The sequence below is a fragment of the Anthonomus grandis genome, chromosome 8, assembly GCF_022605725.1.
Source record: "Anthonomus grandis grandis chromosome 8, icAntGran1.3, whole genome shotgun sequence".
Classification (NCBI taxonomy): Eukaryota; Metazoa; Arthropoda; class Insecta; order Coleoptera; family Curculionidae; genus Anthonomus; species Anthonomus grandis.
In genome coordinates this window covers 12,581,575-12,601,765 of record NC_065553.1, presented here as the reverse complement: position 1 = coordinate 12,601,765, position 20,191 = coordinate 12,581,575, and the positions used below count along the sequence as shown (strand labels likewise).

The 20,191-nt window shown below is 26.6% G+C and overlaps 1 protein-coding gene across 1 annotated transcript in view; it reads right to left on the bottom strand.

Moving 5' to 3' along the window:
* Positions 1-20,191, bottom strand: part of LOC126739796 (zinc finger Y-chromosomal protein-like) — a 54,298-nt gene that overhangs the window by 19,032 nt on the left and 15,075 nt on the right. Inside the window, exons 2-3 of the mRNA XM_050445612.1 lie at positions 1,445-1,633; positions 1,184-1,361 (exon numbers count right to left, since the gene is read on the bottom strand). Coding sequence (XP_050301569.1) covers positions 1,184-1,361; positions 1,445-1,633 — 367 coding nt within the window. The remainder of the gene's footprint in view (positions 1-1,183; positions 1,362-1,444; positions 1,634-20,191) is intronic.

Genomic DNA, 20,191 nt, shown 5'->3' with positions numbered 1-20,191 from the left:
AGTTTGAGAGAAAGTAGAACAATTACTTATAGCCAAATATCAAATTCTATATAGCTTTCTGCAGTACTTGGGGATAGTTATACCTACAAGGAGATCAAGTTGACGTTTTACGATGTCGGATATTTTAATTATTGAAGTAAACCCATACAAAAAAAAACTATGTGAAGCCAAGAGTAAGGACCTGACGAACAGATAAATAAATGTATTTCCATAGATTTCTAAGCAATTCTAGCAACTCGCATGCAATTTATACAAAATAATACAAAAAATTAAGGCTGAGCAAAACTAACAGAAATATTTGGACCAAGATATACTTTCCGGGTTTCTGTAGGTCTTGAGTATAGCTACTGTTACATGGCATTGGCTATAGGAGATTAAGGTTACACTTAACGATCTCGGATATCCTAAATATTAAAACAACCCTATACGAAACGAGCTAAGGTGAATCTGTAATAACTAAAACTAGGAATAGGGATTTATAAAGTTGGAAGAAATGGCAAGGATTTCTGATAATAAATCAGAAAACAAAGTAAGATTTAGCCGTTCCGATATTTATCGCAAAATAATTTATATCTACTTAATTATAAAACAGAAAGAGCGCTAGTTCAAATAAACTACAAAAAAATTAAATTTGCTTGTGTAGGGTCTTAGAGAAGACTTTTCTTAGAAATCTAAATGTAAGCAATTCTTGATTTTTTGATATGAAAAAGAAACTATAATAATATACGATCAAAATGCGATACTATTTGTAGTAAAGTACAGTACAATTTTTTACCTTCAAGCCATACTTCTTAACAGCATTTTTTATGTGCAGATAGTAACTATATATAAATAAAATAGCATATAATATTATGATTTATATATCGCTTTATTAAAGAAAACATAACACTCTAAAACAAAAATAATTTTAAATTATAGGTTTTCATATTTTTATATAACAAACTTAAAACAGTGCTTAAAAGTGCAACTAATTTAAATTGGTTCTTTATAATTAAAACTAATATAACAAGTGATAACTAGAATATATAATAAAATATTTAGGATATAAATAGTGAATATTTTTTGTGTACAATAAAATAAGGCACTATATTAAAGCTTTTATTATTATTTATTTCTCTTCATGAAGATCTTCTTCCTTAATCATCAAAGAATCTTCTAAAGTTTCTCCATAAGATATATTTGCCGTAGAGTTTTCAGCTTCCGCTTCCTTAAACGTATTATCTGTTTCTTCTTCATTATTTAAATAGGCCTCTTCAAACTTTTTATAAACTTCTTCATATTCAGACTTATGGCTATACTTTATATGTAGAGCGACGTTTTTTTTAAATGGGCTCGCATATATGCAACTTTCTTTTCCGCACCTAAAATATATTTCATATATATTGATTTAAAAATTAAGGTTGCTATTACTTTGTTATATTTGTATACTATTACTTTGTATTACCTGTACATAGCCACTTGCTCCTCCCTACAGCATATATTTTCGTGCTCGTTTAACGCTTTCTTCGATCCAAAAGAATTTTGACATTTGAAACATAGATGGATTTTAGTCGGCCTCGTTTTCTCAACTATAGAGTACCCTAATTCAAATAGGAGCTGGTCTGCGTATGGAGTGTGCATATATTGAACGTGTCTGAAAATATTAAAAGAAAGAAATAAATACCAAATTTTGGTTTTAACTTAAAATATATAATTTAATAATGACAATGTCAATAAAGTATACTAAATCATTTTTAAGACTTACGACTCAGCTAGTAAATATTGTATTTTTAAGAGGTAAATGAACTGACGTATTTGTATAACTGTGTCAATATATAGATATTATATTTTTACTGATGAAAATGACCTTTTATAGAAATAAAGTATGTTTATTGTTTCAAAAATATATATTTTTTAAGTCATAGAAATAGAAGATCTGTCTCTGTTCTTAAAATATTGTTAAAGTAAAAAATATTTTTAAACTATTCAAAAATTCTTCTTGTATATTTTTTTTACTTTCGTCTTTTCTCTCATTACTTTTATTTTTCCTACAATTATCTTTAATTTCTTTTAGCTTTCTAGCTTTATGTCGAAGTTTTTATTCTCTGTCGTAAGCTTAATCAATTTTGCGAGAGCAAAAAAATTAATACTTAGTAAATAATTAAGGAACAAAAACTTTTTTTAACTGCAAAGGAAGTCTATTACAGTGGGAGGCTGGCAAAATCTGGCAATGTAGCTAAAGAAACATGGTCTATTGTTAACGAACTAAGAAATAAGTTTACCGCAACTAGCACTATCTCTACATCACCCGAGGACCTAAACAATTACTTTGTAAACGTGGCAAAACATCGAATGGCCACCATAACACCTTCTGATGATCCTCTGTCATATCGCTTTAGTGAAAATTTGCACAATTTCTTTTTTAGGCCAGTATCATTTACAGAACTTCAAAGTACAATTAACGAAATAAAAAACAAATCATCAGCTGGTACAGATGGGCTTACTCTTAAAATGTTTTCAAATATGCCTGATTGTACTCTAATCCATTTAGTAGACCTAATCAACATGTCATTTCAAAATGGGGTCTTTCCAAACTGCCTTAAAACTGCAATAATCATTCCATTACATAAAGGAGGAGATAAAGATCAAGCCTCAAACTATCGTCCAATTGCACTCCTTCCGACCCTCTCAAAGATCATAGAACGCCTGGCTAAAAAAAGGTTTTTGTCATTTTTGTTTAAATATAATATCTTAACCTCTTATCAGTTTGGATTTCTAAGTAAAAAATGCATGAGCGATGCTATGTTCTCCCTATTTAACAGCGTTTATTCAAATATCAACAAAAATTACTTAACAGCAATAATTTTCTGTGACTTTTCAAAGGCTTTCGATTGCGTAAACCACATTATTTTAATTAACAAATTGCAGCACTATGGATTCAGAGGTATATCCCTTCAATGGTTTAAGTCATATTTGTGCAACAGAAGTCAACTTGTAAAGGTCGATAGGTCAAGATCTTCTTGTAAACCAATTGAATGTGGAGTACCTCAAGGTTCCGTTTTGGGTCCTATGCTCTTTCTGCTGTTTATAAATGACCTGGCCAGCCTGAACATAAGCAAAAAAATCTGTCTTTTTGCTGATAATACTAGCTTCACTTGGAGAGATCCGAATGCAATGGCACTACATACAACATTTTTAAAGACTTGGTCTTCATTAAATCGTGGTGCGATTCCGATCTTTTATGCCTAAATCTCTCAAAAACTAAAGTCTTATCATATAAAATGGAGGAATGGTCGCTCCATTTATTCTAAACAATACCAGTTCGGAAGTTGTTGAGTCTGTCAAGTTCTTGGGTCTTGTTGTGGACGGCTCTTTGAAATGATGATTCTTACTCTTCCTTCGTTATTTATATTTGAATCTATCTGCCTTATCCGTAAACATGTGTCGCAGATTCCAGAAAGACCATCCCACAGCTATTCACTAAGGAACGTTGATCATAATCTTCATCTGCCAATTCCACGGTCGGAATTAGTAAAGAACTCTATACTTTATGCAGCAATAAAAATGCACAACCATCTACCTTCCGTAATAAAATCAATGACTACTTCTAGTTGTTTTCGCAATGCCCTAAAATCTTTACTACTGCACAAAGCCCTATATACAGTAGAAGACTTTTTTAATATTTCCTTTTAGAGCACACACACTGGCCTTATTAGCTACCTATTATTTGCAAAATGTTTGACTGCTTTTTATTGTATGTTTTATTTTATTATATTTTTTTTTGAGACTAAGGTTTTTGACAATTTTATACATATAATTGTGTGTATATTTATATATAAAAATTATTTTTATTTATGGGTTTCGACCAAATTGTACAATTTGATAATTTGTACAGTATTTTTCTTTTGTTATGTACCTATTTACTTTGTATGTATTTTGTCTGAGTATTTTTTCTATGTTTATTTGTTTATGTTTATATTTTTTTTCCTTTAGCTTTGTCGATAAAATGTAAATTTTCTGACAATAAAGCATTTGATTTGATTTGATTTGATTGGAAAAACTCTAGACTTGACCTACAACAGGTTCGATGATTTGAATTAATATTTTATTTAAAAAAAAATTGTATAGTATTAAAAATTTCAGATGCATTAAAGAGTAAGTAATGTTGATGGACAAAGTCTGCCTTTAGAGAGAAAAAAAATGAAATAATTCTTAGCCTCAAAATGGTGTATAAAGGCACAAATATCATTGAAAACACAATTAAAAGGATAATTTTTTGAGTGTAGTATAATCCAAAATGTCCCCATAGCACAAAATCCTCCTAATTATATTTGGTAGATGTGACAACCAAAAATGTATCGAGAGACAAACTGGCAGTTCTGCAGCTATAACTATAGGGATTTTGTACTTTAAATATAAAAGTATAAGAATAAACAAACTAGAAGTTTGTAAAAAAGTTATAGTAAAGATAATTCAAATTATACAAAGGAAGAAACTAGCAGTTATTAAAAAACACTAGTGAGTTGTCAGATCTTTGTAGTTAAAATATGATAAATCTTTATGAAAGAAACCAGGGGTTTCTAAAAAAAATACTAGTAGGTTATGTTATGTTTAAAGTTAAAAAAAGTTTATCATGAAAAAACTAAGGGTTTCCAAAAAGTCTCTTACTTAGTGAGGTCAAATAAAGCTTAAGTTTTAGATCTAAATACTGCTAAAGTTTCGACCTATATTAGGCTACCCTCAGGGCGATAAAAAGGAAAAACCTTCTGTCCTTAAACATTATACTTTACAGTCAGAAAAAGCGTAGTGAACTTAAAAAATTTTTTATAATAAGTAATGGCCTTTTGCTTCAGTTCAAAAAGAAGTAAAATTACGAGACGAATTTTATGAATAACCAAAACTCTGTACTCTTACTCTCTCGAGAGTAGTAAAAATAAAGAGATTTTGTTAGTGGTACAACTGTTTCGTAATTTGAATGTCACACCAAACGTAGGACTAAAAAGAAGTAATGACTTGAGACGCTTTTTATGACTGTAAAGTATAATGTTTATGGACAAAAGGTTTTTATTTTATATCGCTCTAAGAAAGGCCTAATATAGGCCGAGATGTCGGCAATATTAAGATCTAAAACCTAAGTTTGACTCTGACTTCAGACCTAAGTTACTTAACAAGAAGCATAAAAGATTTTTGGGTCACAAAAAAAAACAACAATCCAAAAAAGTTACTAGTGGGTCATTAGGAGATATTTCAAATTATATGAAGGAAAAAACTAGCAGTTACAAAGAAAACCCTAGTGTGTTATCTGTGTAGATTCCTAAAAAAAGTATTTTTTTTCAGGGCAGGTTCTCTTAAGCCTGAAGTTAAAAAAAAGTTTATCATGAAAAGACTAGGGGTTTCTAAAAAAGTTACTAGTGGATCATACATTGAACAAAAATCATATAAACTAGGGGTTTCTGAACAAAAAACCAAGAGTAGCTATAAAAAAGTGTTAATAATTCTGCTCTACAGTTTCAAATAACACCAAAAAAAAAACAAATACTTCGTCACATTTTTAAAAATTATAAGATTTAAAAAAAAGGCCTTTTGATAGGCATTATTTATCCAACTTTGCTCTAATTCAACTGATCTTGTATGTATGTTTTACCAATAGTAACTCTCGAATCAAGGACATCCTATATATATTTTAATAGCTTGGCTTAAAGATTCAGTTACTAATAAATTCATTATTTTCATAAAGTGACTCTTTTATTATACTTAGGGAGAGCTCGATCAGCATAAAATGATATTTATTAGGAAGCAGGAATAATCCAACTATATCAGCCAACCAAAGTAGCGGAATTATAATTATTAGAAATAAATTGATAAATTATTCACTTACCTTTTAATTCTAGACTTTAGACTCGACCTAAAAACACACCCTTTTAATGGACATGCAATTTCCTGTTTCGAAATTTTCACGTTTCTCGGTTTTGGTGGTGAAAGGCAAGGAAATCTTATTTTAGTTAATTTGTTGGTTTTTTGTCTTCTTTTGCATCCAGCGATTTCATGTTGCTTTAGGCAATTCTGATATACATAAATCTTTCCGCAATCATTGCATGCATAGGTTCCTAAAATAAACTGCAGTTTTAATCACAATTAATGAGACTAATACCAGGACACATGATTTGTAAAATGATTAATGAAGTAGGAAATATTAAATAAAATGTTAGAATGTAAAAAAAAAGTTTATTGTAAAAATTAAATTTGCTCGAGTTTTGCAGTAACTTGAGAAACTAATATATATTAAATAAACCAAGAGTCATCCTTTCTTTGAAACTTTTGCACTTCCCAAAAACTAAGATTAACGTTATGTTTCGCATTTAAATGTCTTTGAAGATCCTGCTTGTACTTGGATCGGTGTTTACACCAGGGACAAATAAATAAAGCGTCTTTTCCACATGTGTAAGTTTTATGATTATAAAGTGAAGATTGATGGCAATACTGTTTATTGCATTTATCACATTTAAAGGGACGAGCTAAAAATTAAAACAGAATAAACAAAGCACTTTAATTAGAAGCTAATATGAATCAGAATCAAAATATAAAAGCCATTTAATTTTTATACGAGACAAAAGTTAAATTTAAGCAAAGTATTTTTTATTCAATTCTGATATTAGATACGAAAAAAATATGTGAAAGTATAATATGTATTTCGAGACTAGATCAGCTCAAAAAAAAAAAACAATTTATTATTTTATTTAATTTAAAGTGAAGTAAAAAGTAGATTGTAACCGGTTTATCTCCTTTTTTCAATTGACGAATGAAAAAATTGGTTGTCAATAATTATTTAAAAATTCGGTTTCTCCATACATCTGTATAATGCCTAACAATATAGAGAGTATGCAGAAATTCCCAACGTTTGTAAAAAAAATAAAAACAATATATTTATATGATTCTATATTTAATCTATTTTCTACATTTATATAAGCCATCTAATATTTCAAAATAAATTTTTTTATTTTTACTAAAGCAAACACAAGACAAACGAACAACACATTTAAGATACAGTGAGTGAACCAATTAATCAATTCTTTTAAAATATTTGATGCTGCTAATTAAACTCAGTTCAAGCATCATCAAACTTATTAAACTTATTCAGTTTTATAAATTAAAAAATTTTCTTTCTAATACTAATAGTTGATTAATATTGATTTTTCCTTTATAATGTTACATCCTCTATATAATACTAAGACTTCTTAAACCTATGTTTATATTTAGTATCTATAATTTTATATTAATACCTATGGCACTTAAAACACATACAAAATTTTCAAATCTTTGATAAAACGCACTTAAATTTAAACCTGGCAAAGGCCCTATAAGTTTTGGTATATTATCCCTTAGTTTAGTATGGCAACAACATGTATAATTATTTATATTATATCAATATTATGAGAAACCATATGTTTAACTAACATATATTTATAAGTAAACCTCTTTTCACAAAATTCACATGCAAAAGATGGCTCTTTGTTGCATTCGAATCGTACATGTCGTCTCAAATTATTCAGATTTTTGTAGGAAGCAATACATTTATGGCATCCAAATCTCCCATTTTCTGTCATCCTATAGCCTCTAGAATCATTGTTATATGCATTGTAATAATCTGAAAAGTTAAAAGGTTAATAAAAATCGTAATTAACAAAAAGGTGAAGAGAAATATACCTACGTTAAAGCTGCACTACAACAACAAAATGATTACAACAAGCAAACACGAATGGTTGCGTACTTACGTTATTGCAACGAAGCCATAACAGTGCTTATTAAAAAAGTTCCTAGATCAAATAAGTAAAAGATTTAATTTATTGATAAGCTTAACAATAGTTTAAAAATAAAGAAAACACAAGTTTTTGGATCCAGGAATTAAATAAAAAAGAATTAAAATATCAGGCAAGGACCCAAACATTTCACATCATAATTAGAAACCATAATTTTTTAATTTTTTTTTTGCTGTTTTGTGACTGCATAATTTATTTTGTATTATGCTACATTATAGATACATTAGATACTGGAATTATTTTATATTAATAATTTGTATAATATCATTACCCAAAATAAAAACTTTTAAATGGGTAATCTATTAATTGCACTTAGATTAAGAAACAGAATTCTTAATTGAATTTCAGTAATTTTTGTACTAATGTGTGATGAAAAATGAGGAATCCGTTTAGAATATACCAAGTAAAAAATTATTTCATAGATCTACTATTATACAGTTATTTAAAAAAATAGTTTAATTAAATTTTTACCCTATGTTATTTATTGTATTTATGTTTTCTTTATATATTCAGCCAATATAATTTTTTCACATATAACACTGTTTTATCTATATCTTTTAAATAAATATTGCAATAATATTTACTGAAACATAATAATATATGATTTAGTTAAAGTTCGACCAAAATAAATCACAGTTTCCACAGTAAAATATTAGACAGTATCAAATGTTTAATTAATGAACAAAATGGCCTCTTATTTTGCCCTTATAAATCATGAGTTTATTCTTATTATTTGAAAAATTTTCAAAATTATAAAAGTTTGCATTTAAGGTGTGAAAGTGATAAAGATACGGACACTCTAAAATATGGATTATTTGTTGTGCGAAAAGTTGATATAAAGAATTTACTCTGGACAACCTAAAATAAAAACAAAGTAAGAGAGAACTACTTTACTATTTCTTTTAAAGCAGAGAAACAACAAAAAACACAATATGCTCCATATATTGTCCAGATTAGATTTTCTGTAACGAATCTTTATCTGTTTGAAATGCTACAATGCAGAGGCAAACTGAGATGAAGAATAAAATAGGGTATTCCTATTCTTCAGATAAATATTGATTAAATCATTAAATTAAACACACGATGGTCCAGAGAGGAAGATAAGTCAGACCTCGAAGAGATAAAAGACGTTTTTAGAATTTCTATGGACGGTTTTGGGTTAATTGAGTCTAAGATCTAACTGTAAGCTGGAATCTTAAACATCTTTAAAAATGAATCGAAATGGTGAGACTTTGAATGGTGTATATACCACAATAAATTTTCATCTAAGAATAAAATAAGATAAAAATTTGTAATTAGAATAAACTTACTATTTTGCATATAAGATTTTACGATGCTCGTAAGTCTTGAAAAAGTATACGAAAAATACTTTATAGACTTCTAAAATGTAATTTCAGAATCAAAATTATTGAATTACTTGGTATGATAGAACAGCACTAAATTGAACCTTATAAACACAAAATTTCTTTCATTATTTTAAATTTAATTCTGACATTTGAAATCCAAGGTAACATACGTGATGATTTACTTCATAATCACGTCCTTTTTAAAGGACTTTCGGACAACGGAAATTCAGCTATAGTATATATCTTTTCTTACTGTAAATAATAATAATAATACCTTTTCTTACAATAATGTGTAAAATAATAAAAATATTTGCACTCTTCAATAATGTTTTTGTTATTTGTAGAAGTGTGACAAATTAAACTCAGTTATTGCAAGAGCATGACAATATTGCATACGAAATTTCATTGCAAAAACCAATAGCAAATTGGTTATTTCACAAAAATTTTTATAGGAATAACTCAATTTAATAAAAATTTATTAAAACAATTAAGTATTCAACTTTATTAACTAACTAACCAACCTAACTAAATTATGTTATACATATAAAATATTTCCTTCATCTATTTTAATTTGGCATATATTCACTAAGATTATCATAAGCTGCATAAACCTAAATGTTTATCCAAATGATGTTTATAAATAAAAAGTCTGGCACAACGAGGACATCTAAATTTTCTTAAAAATCCACATTCCAGTGTCTTATGTCTACGCCAATGACGTCTATTTTTATATGTTTTAAAGCATATTCTACATCCGTATCTTCCATCTTCTGACATTATAGGTCCTACAACGTAAAATAATTTATTACGTAAAAAAATATTACGTAAACAGAAGTTTATCTCTGCGATCATGATAATATAATTTAAAAACCTTAGGACAATAAACTGACCACACAATTTGGTTGTGCGCTCCTTTTAGTTATTTCTTAATTATTTTTCTTTTTTTTTTGATATCTGGTCTAAAACTGCCAACAAGTATACACTGGTGTGAGTAAATACAATGTTCAAATATATTTGCTTTACTTGTTTGTGAAGCCTCTTGAACAATACGTCCTTTGCCATAATATTTTTAGGAATATTTTATTATTTTTTAGGGTTTTAGTCTTATATGGTTAATTTCCACGATATTAAATAAATAAAATAAATTGAAAACTCGCACTTCTAATCACTCTGTAGGCTGTTACCCTATGTGAAAAAAGTGTACAAATGTTGGAAAATTAAGACCAGCAATGCTTTCATTTCAAAATAAGTCGCCCTTAAAAAAAAAAGTTAACTCCGTAAGACTTTTTCTTTTGAGAGTATTTAAAAAGTAAAGGTAATAAAACCCTACCTAAAAATATTGATGAATTAAAAAATAGACTTGCACGGGATTGTAGAAGTATTAAAAATTCAGCCCCTGCCAATGTTCGTGATCAATGTCAAAATAGGCTTTATTATAGTTTCCCTGATAATGGCGCACTTTTCGAATTAGATAAACTATTTATTTTCAACACGCCTAGCCTGTTCACACCTTAATATGTAAGCGTCATAAGTATATTAGTTAACATCTTTTTGATACTAAGCAGCATGTCTTTTTAAATGATAGATCAGACTATAGAGTAACCATGTGATATAGCAAAGTTTAACCAGACGTTTTTGCTTACTAATAGCTTATACGTCAATTGATTTAAATTTTTGCTATTGATTTGATTGGTATGGTTGTACAATTATATATTGCTTATGATAATAAGTCATACGATGGGGTTTCCACTTAACATATTAAAGTGAGATTAGCTGGAAAAGGTAAGGAGGTAATAGACAGAATATAATTAGATACAGTATTAAACTTCACCTGTATATGAGCCCATTTTTTATGTCTCTTTCTTGTCCATTTTTCTAATACTAAAGAGGCCAAGAACAAGAACAAACCCCTATAGAAAAGTAACAAATTAAATCTATATTTTTTTTCGAAGTTCATTATTTTTCATCATAATTTTTCCAAAAAAAAATATAATATTATTTTTTCAGCTAAAATTAACTACGCTTTATTTTGAGCAGTTAATAAATACATTAAATTTGTTTACCATTCATTTTCTTGATCAGCCTGTACACGTTGACAATGCCGATTGTTGGGTTGAAATTCTGGTTTCTCGGAGTTGTGTAAATAAATTTATTTAATTAAACTTTTAATAAGATAAAACTTTTACCTTAACTTTTATTGAAAAATGCTTGACTAACTATTTGACTAACTAACTTAGATGTATTATATTCATTTCATATTAATGTAATTAACAAATTAAAGTACTTGCGCATGGCTGTAATCCCAATATTTATCGTATAGGTATGTAATTCTATTAAAATGCTTAAAAAATTAGGAAACATATAGATTATACAATATAGGTAGGTACTTATAGACCAACCACATACAGTATTTTTTGCGTATTTTACTATAAAAAAGGACAAAAAATTTTAAAAAATATTTATTTTTTTCAAATAGAATTTTTCTAAGAAATAAATTTTTAATGCACATAGATAAATTCGCTACAAAAGTTTAATCAGAATGAATGATCTTAAAATTATTTTTTATGTACCCATCTATAATGAGATCATCATTTGAAGACTTTTTTAGTTGTATTTTTTGGTAATTATAAATTTTTCAGTACTCACTTATCATTCGTGCAAAGTGTACATATTTATACAACATAAGATTTTTAAAAATAATACAGCATATAAACTTTTAGTTATTACATAGCTATTACGAGCCATAAGTTTATTTAACAAACGTCCATTAGCAACTGTCAACAAAAATACTTTTATTGAGAAAACTTAATACTTTTATCTTGTAACTATTCCGAAGAAAGACGCCAATAATTTGCTGGTGGGATTCCGTGTATAGTTACATAATGCCTTTTTAGATTAGTTTTAAGATTACTCATATATGCACATCCTGTAAACGAACAGGCAAATTTAGGAACTCCGCAGTAGTATTTTTTGTGCTGATAATAGGAATGGTATTTTTCGTATCCTTTGCAGCATCTTTCGCATTTGTAAGGCATATCTAAAATTAATAATTATGTATAAGTATTCAGTTAATTTAATTAAAATAACTGATAACAAAATTATGCGTAATTTTTTATATAAAGTATTATTTTTTAGTAAACGTATAGAGTTAGCGACTACTCATTAATCTATTTGGTACTATACGGAAAATTTTAGTTTTGAGTGAAATTCTTTTAAAATTTATACATTTTTATATTCATATATTTTGTAATTTGATTATTTTTTATGGATGCATTTACTCATAAGAATTACTATAATAGCATACACATTAAAAGTCTTTATTTATTACTCGTAGACGCGTTTTCAACAAAATATACTTGGCACACACTGTTTACACAACTATCTTTGACTTTTTGATACATTGGTATAAACAAAATATTTAAATAAAGGAATGTGATACATTTGTAGAAAAATACTATAATAAATATTAAAAAACTATAATAAAATTATATAATAAATATATTTTACTTATTTAAACTTACCTTGCTAATTAAACCTGCACTTTCTACAGTGCGTCTACATATAATAAAATAAAATACATAAAATTATCGTAGTAGATTTATTAAAAGAAAACAACAGTTATAATAATTTTTTTAGTAAGATGGTTTTAAAATTATAAAATACTTATATAGCAGCTGTAAAATCTTTAGTAAGCTTTGTTTTGTCATTTTATCTTAAAGTTTATCCAATCCTATCCAATCCTCTACAAGTCGGTTTATTCTATTTAAACAACACTTACCTAACCATCTCGTACAATTTTTTTATCTTCATCTAACTATTATTATACATACATCAATATACAAATTTGTTAAGCATTTATAAGTTAACTATGTTACAATGATTTTTGCTTATGTATTAGTAACATGTGTCTCTTGGTATTTTCTTTTCTGTTGCTCCTATATGTACAAAAAGGAATATGACATACATATTTTTTAGTTTTTCCACAGTCAAACTTTAAATGTTTGTGGAGAGACTGTAGTTTCACGTAAGGTTTGTTGCATTGGGGACAATGAATTTTTTCTAAAAAAAATATTTAGTTATTTCTTATTTCTTAAATATACTAATTCAAAATAGTGTAGTAGTAATTCAAATCTAAGAAATTAATTTAAATAGCACAAAGCTTTAATTTAATACCTAGTTTTAACTTAGCCTTTAGGTAAATAAGACTCATTCAACCAAATTTTGTTGAAATATTTTAAGATTAATAAAAAGCCTTAAAAATATTTAAAATGAGATTATAAGAATAATGTATAATTACAACGCAAATAAATAAAAAACATTGTATTATACTTAATTACTTATATCAATTTTCAATTTTATCAAAGTTTTTATCATTTTGGTTTTTTTCGAAATAAGAATACTTTTTTTTACTCTTCTCACTGTTTCTATGAAATATAACATAGGATTTAATGCAATGTTTGGGCAACGTCAAGCACTTAAGAGTTCCTTAACTTATTTACCAGGTATTAAGGGTCTTTAGTGATTTTTTTTTTGAGAGGAGGGAGGTTAATCAAATATTAGCAATTAATAAATTAATATTTTTATAAATATAGGGAGCAAGAGTTGCCTGAATATTTTTTTAGAGGTATTTATGATAATTTTTCCAAGCAATTTTGAAATTTTAAGTGACAAAATTTGATGCTTTTTTTAATAAATTATTTGGTATAATTATAATTTTTCTAAGAGTTAATTTCTAATATTTTTTTACACGTATTTGAGATCATTTGTAATTTTTCTCAGATATTAGAGGACATATTTATTATTTGAGGTTTTTTTTTTATTTTTTGCAGATCCTAGCAAAGAAAACTTTAAGTGTAGTATAAGTCAATCGATCGAGAGTGTTTAAAGTAAATACTTTAATTTCTCAGAAGACACAAATCTTCCAAACATGGAAAAATTAATACGAAATCATACATAAATTTTACAGCAATTTTCCTGCATTTACATCTCTGAAAATATCATAAGTAAGAATAATTAAGAATAAGATAAACAAACTTTACTTAAAAATTAGTTTATTGTACAATCTAAGGTACAATCTAAGGTAGTCTGATTCCGTGACATGAAAGTAAGTGAGCTTTTAAATTTCCTTTCCGCGTAAAAGGCTTTCGGCAAAGACTGCATGAAAACTGAGGAGGTTTTCCGCATTCGAAACGTCTATGAGTGTAGTAGCCCGTCCTGTATTTATATCGCTTATTGCACTTAATACAAACATAGTAGTGATTATCCTTTTCTATGTAAAAACCTAAAAATAAACTATTATTATGATCTGGATGATATATTTATTTTTTTATCACTTTTACACATAACAAAAACTATCTATTTAGTTATAATAATAAAAGCTTAAAAACTTATCTGTACTAAATTTAATAGACTACTATAAATAATAATTTTTAGATCTTAACAAAACATTAACCTATATGTTTTAAACTAGTTAGTATATACTTTACTTGTTTAAGGCATTGTAGATTTTACCACTTAAAAGTAATTTATACTTAGTAATTTAGCAGTTAAAAAAATATAACACAAATACTGTGTTTGATGCAACTTAATAGTATTTTAGGAAGACTACCTATTAGATTATGTTTTGTATTAATAGCAATACAATATTACTATTTTTGTGAATTGAAATAAGTCAATAAGAATTGTTACTAAAAAGTTCATTTGCTTATTTCTGTACAGTATTATTTCTTTCTGAAGAATGTATTGAAGAGGAAAGATGTTTTGTTAAATGTGTCTTCTGGTAAAACCTTCTTTTACAGATTGTACAAACAAATCGACGTTCTTTATTGCACTCGTAGTTCATATGTTTGTTTAAGTCGGATGGGTATTTGTAGACTTTTCCACAAGCTTTGCATTGGTACTATTTGGAATTAGCTAGAAAATACAACTAGAGCTTCATTAGATAGAACTGATCACCAATAGAAGCGTATATTAGCTAGAAAAAGGATAAATAGATTAAAGAGTATTAGATAGATACGACACACTTTTGAAGAAAAATCCAAACTCACCAATTAGTGAATTTATTAATATTTATATTCAAATTACGTATATATTATAATTTTTTTTATTCAATAATGTTTAGGCAATATTCTGAAGATAATCGTTCTACATCTCTTTTTATATTCCAAGTTTCTGAAATGAAAATGCATTAAAAGAACAGAAAGTTGTCTTGCACTAGGTACATAATTTACTGTCAAATTATGCCTTAAAAGATGTTTCCTACGTTTAATATCGTATATAAAACCTATTATTTATTAATATATTATAATTTAAATTATGCAAAGGTCGCAATCATGAATTAAATAATATATATATAAAAATAATAAATTAGACATTTTAAATTTTTTTGAAGTACATTCTTTGAAACATGTTTGACTCTTTTAACTTGTGCTAAACTTTTATTTTACGTGTTCTTTTAGTAATCTTAATTCGGTAAATATCTTTGCAAATGCCTTCCCAAACACTAAAAATATGCATAACATAAATGGCTATGGCTCTCTGTTTAATCATTTCATAGAACTTTTAATGAAAATGGAATATATTTTGCTTAATTTAGGTAATTAATAACAAAGTTCTCAAATTGGGTTTTGGATAAATTCAAAAATAATGCAGTCTTCATTCAGTAAATTAGTTAAACTGATAAACCAGGATTTACAAAAAAATTACATTAATAAGTAAAGGAAAATCAACATGGGTCAGTTGTGTTTTATAACCAACGTTAGTTTGAATAACGTTTGAAACGGAATCGTTGTGCAGCATTTAATTAGACCGTTTGTTTTACTTCAACTAATTCGAGAACTTTATTTAGAATATTTCCATCTTGGCAACTCATGCTAATATGTGGTTCATACACCTTGGAATTATTTTCCCTTTCCTTGACCTTGTGGATCATCTGATTCAAATTCCCTAAATATTTTTCTTATGGCAATACTTAAAATGATTTTTTCCATTTTTTATATAGGCTAATTGCTGAAAAGTGAGCTTTGCCAGACATATCTCCAAAAAGTTCATTTTAAGGAGGCTTTTCTACTGATTATCAAATTTTTTTCAAAAGTGTATAACGTATTTTAAAAGTTATTTAAAAAATCATGATTTTTGGAGCATTTAGGGGCTATAGAAAAAATGTTAAGTTTTGTTTTTTTTCTTAGAATTTCTAAATTCAAGAGAATGCATACATATTCTGATATACTCTATATATATACGACAAATTATAGAAAAGCTAAAATCATATATTTTTCATTTTATAAATAAAATTTGGAATAAATCGGAATTTATAAAATAAGCTCAATCTTTAGTTTCTGTATTTTTTTTTAATTCTTGAAATATTGATTACTGCTATATTGAGATTAGAAGAATAAGATCCTGCAGTACAAAATCAAATTATTTTGATTATGTTTTTTTTTAACTTTTCAGTGGATATATAAACTTATCAGTGGATTTTTATTAGTAGATCCTAATTAAATGATTTTAGGTCATCTTTATTATTATTTATATAACAAAGCGTAAAAAACGTCCTTATTACTAAACGAAACTTACCGGTAAAAAAAAAACGTCATAAAATTTCTTAACAAATTATAAATTAAACATCAAATAGACAAGGCTTTTTTAGGCACTAATACGTGAAACTTTACACACCCTGGGAAGTGTGTACTTTACGCACGGTATTAAAAAAAAATATTTTTATTGAGACTTATAACCCCAACTTTTGTTTTTATACTTAAATTAAGTCTCTTTGAGAACTATGGATGACTTTTTCACATTTCGAACTAATTTGATATTTTAGACTTTTTTAAAGTACATTCTTTAAAAATTGTTCGAATCTTTTAACTTGTATTTTTCAAGTTCTTAGTAATTTAGTCAGTAATTTAATTAGTAATTTAATCAGTCTAGTAATTTAATCAGTCTTACTTCCGTAAACATCTATGCAAATGCCTTCCCAAACTTTAAAAACACTAAAAATATGCATAACTCAAATGGGTATGGCGCTCTGTTTAATAATTTCATATATCTTTTAATAAAAAAGGAATATATTTTATTTAATATAATAAATAAGAATCAAAGTTTAATTTAGTTATATAAGTTTTTGTATAATTACTTCAAAAATATGTTTATATATTTAACTTGTTTAGAATTATCTAGTAAAGTTTATGAAACCAACAAGGTATTGAAATTATAAAACCAAAGATATATGATAATCAAATATGGCAACAGATATTTAAAAAAATCTAATATCTTAAATTTAAAATTTTTTAAAGCATTATTCTTGTTTAATTAAATAACTCCTATGATTTTTTTATTATATTATTTTCTCTTACTTTAAGGTTCAAACTAAATGTCTCTTATGAATATGAATTTTTAAGTCATATTTTCTCTTAAAACTAACGCCACACTGGCTGCAGTTAAATTTTTTCTCCTTTCCGCAGTCCTGGTACATATGGGCAAACACAGTCTTGGAATTTTTGTAACCTTTATTACAATTTGGACATCGAATAAAATCTAAAAAATAATTTTATTCGGTACATATAAATTTTAGACTCATTATATTTTATTGAAATATTACAAAGAAATTTTAAACATTTACGCTTGTAATATAAGTCTTGATTATTTAATATAAGGCACAAATGAAAATAAGATATGTATAACTAAGCATCTTAAGTTCCAATTAGGACCATCGTAACTGCCAAAACTATTAAGTTATATAAAATATTATAAACAATAATGAGAATATATGTAACACTCTTTTAATTACTGGTAATAGCTAAATAAAGCTTTCGTTATCTTAAAAACTAATTAATTATACATTATTTTATTTTTTTCGGCATTTTTTTGGGCTTTAAGCTTTCCATTATGTCTGGTACGGATATGACACTTCAAATGAAACGTTCCCTTAAAACTGGCTGGACACTGAGTGCAGACAAACTTCTCCTGCTTTCCACAGTCTTGGCAAATATGAGTAAGCAAAGTGTGTATGTTTTTGTATAATTTGTTGCATTTAAGGCATTTTAATAAATCTAAAATATTTGTTCTTTTTAAATATGTATTAGCAAGGAGAACATTAATATTATTAAATTCACGAATATATATATATACATGCAAGACTAGTACTTATAAAGACACTAATGTCGTTCTGAAAACTGTAATTCATGACAAAATATGTTATATATATTTTTGTATTTCCAAATGATATAATTTTATAAAAACATACTAAATACATATTGTTAAAATTTAATGGAAAAGTACAATTTTCATAAAACTTTATGTATAAGAATTACATGTCTCCTTAAATTGCCAGCTTGTCTTGCTTTATATGTACATAAAGTACAAGCATGCATGGGATCCTTTCCACATTCGTTCTTTACATGATAATCTCTACTTTTCCGATGTTTGTATTTGTGTCCACAGTTGGGACATAAATAACCTAAAACATATTTAGCTTTAGTAGAAGTATACAGGGAAATTGGAAAAGCCTGTAAAAAAAGGAAAGTTTAAATAAATTTTTTTTCCTACTTCTTTCTACGGAGCTATAAGCCACTAAAGAATGCCTCTAACATTTATATTAACTTAAAAAATAGTAAGTATATTTTCATGAAATTTTATTGTGATGATAAATGGAAAAGCATCTTTGAAATAAATGTATTAAAAACATATTTGAAGAAGTAAAAGCTCAGCAGGGAAAGACTACTTCTAGCATATCCTCACTATTTTTTTGTACCCCCTAAAATAAAATTAAGACATATTTTTATAAAATAATACCAATATTACTAAATAATACCCAATAAAAAACTAGTAAAAGTAATAGCGGTTCTATTGAAAAATCTTTCTGACAGTGGGTTGCTCTTATATATTACAAACTTACAATAGGTATAAGTTTAATACTGCAAATGTACAAGAACTGACTGTTGCAAATTTGTTAATGATAGACATTTACGGGTCAAATCAAAAATCTGATAACACTTAAATTAAGATGTTGAAGTTATATTCAGAAACTCTATTGCTTAGCTAATTGTTAATGATATAAGTACTGATATTTAGAAACAGATACTTTAAAAATATGTTAGTGAAGAACACTTAACTCACCAGTAAACCCATTAAAAAAACAATGATTTATTTATGCAAGAACTACTTTCATCTTTAATTACTAATAATAAGTTATCGACATCCGTTGACAATCACAGTTGATTTTTTTTCAAAATTTACCAGAAATTAAATTAATCACAAAACAATTGGAACCAACTCACAACTGTATTTCAATACACCCTATACAAGTAGCAATACAAATGTTAGATTAACAAAAAATGGTTATTCATGAAGAAGAAGAATAGTGTCTAGTTTATGAATTAGAACTACTGAAACATCGATTTAGGCGATATCTGGAACATGTACAAATTGGTTATGGGAAAAATTAAAAAATCTAAACATAGGTCTAAAAAAATTTACTAAAAACTACAAGAAAGTTCATTGGAAAAAATTGAAAGAAACATAAACGTCTTAAATATATAATCGTAAAAAATAAAATCGTTTTAAATATAAAAATTTTATTTATACTATACTAGTATTTTAACTTAAATTTTCTATAGTTTTATTAAGTAGTTTTATTAGTTTACTTCTGGTTTTTTAGAAATTAAGTAGCCCTAACGAAAGTTTCTACTTAACTACATACTTTTACCACTAAATTTATCAAAACACTTCTACTAACTAAATTTAGCATGCATAGGCTCCTATTATTTATAAAGTTTATTGAAAGAAATAAAGAACAATGCAACATAAATAGATAAGCTTTTTTTGACAACTTTAGAAGATCTTAAATAACTTTTCTAATTTGTTAACAATAAATTTCCTATGTTATTTATTAAAATTTTTTTGTTACTTTGTATTTAATAATTTTACGGATATTAAATTAAAAAAAAGATCAACAAAATCAAAGCTAAACTTAAAAAAAAAATTTGTCGATTTATTAAAATAGCTTCGGGATTTCGACAAACAAACTAAGTGTAAAAAGTGCCTAAATCA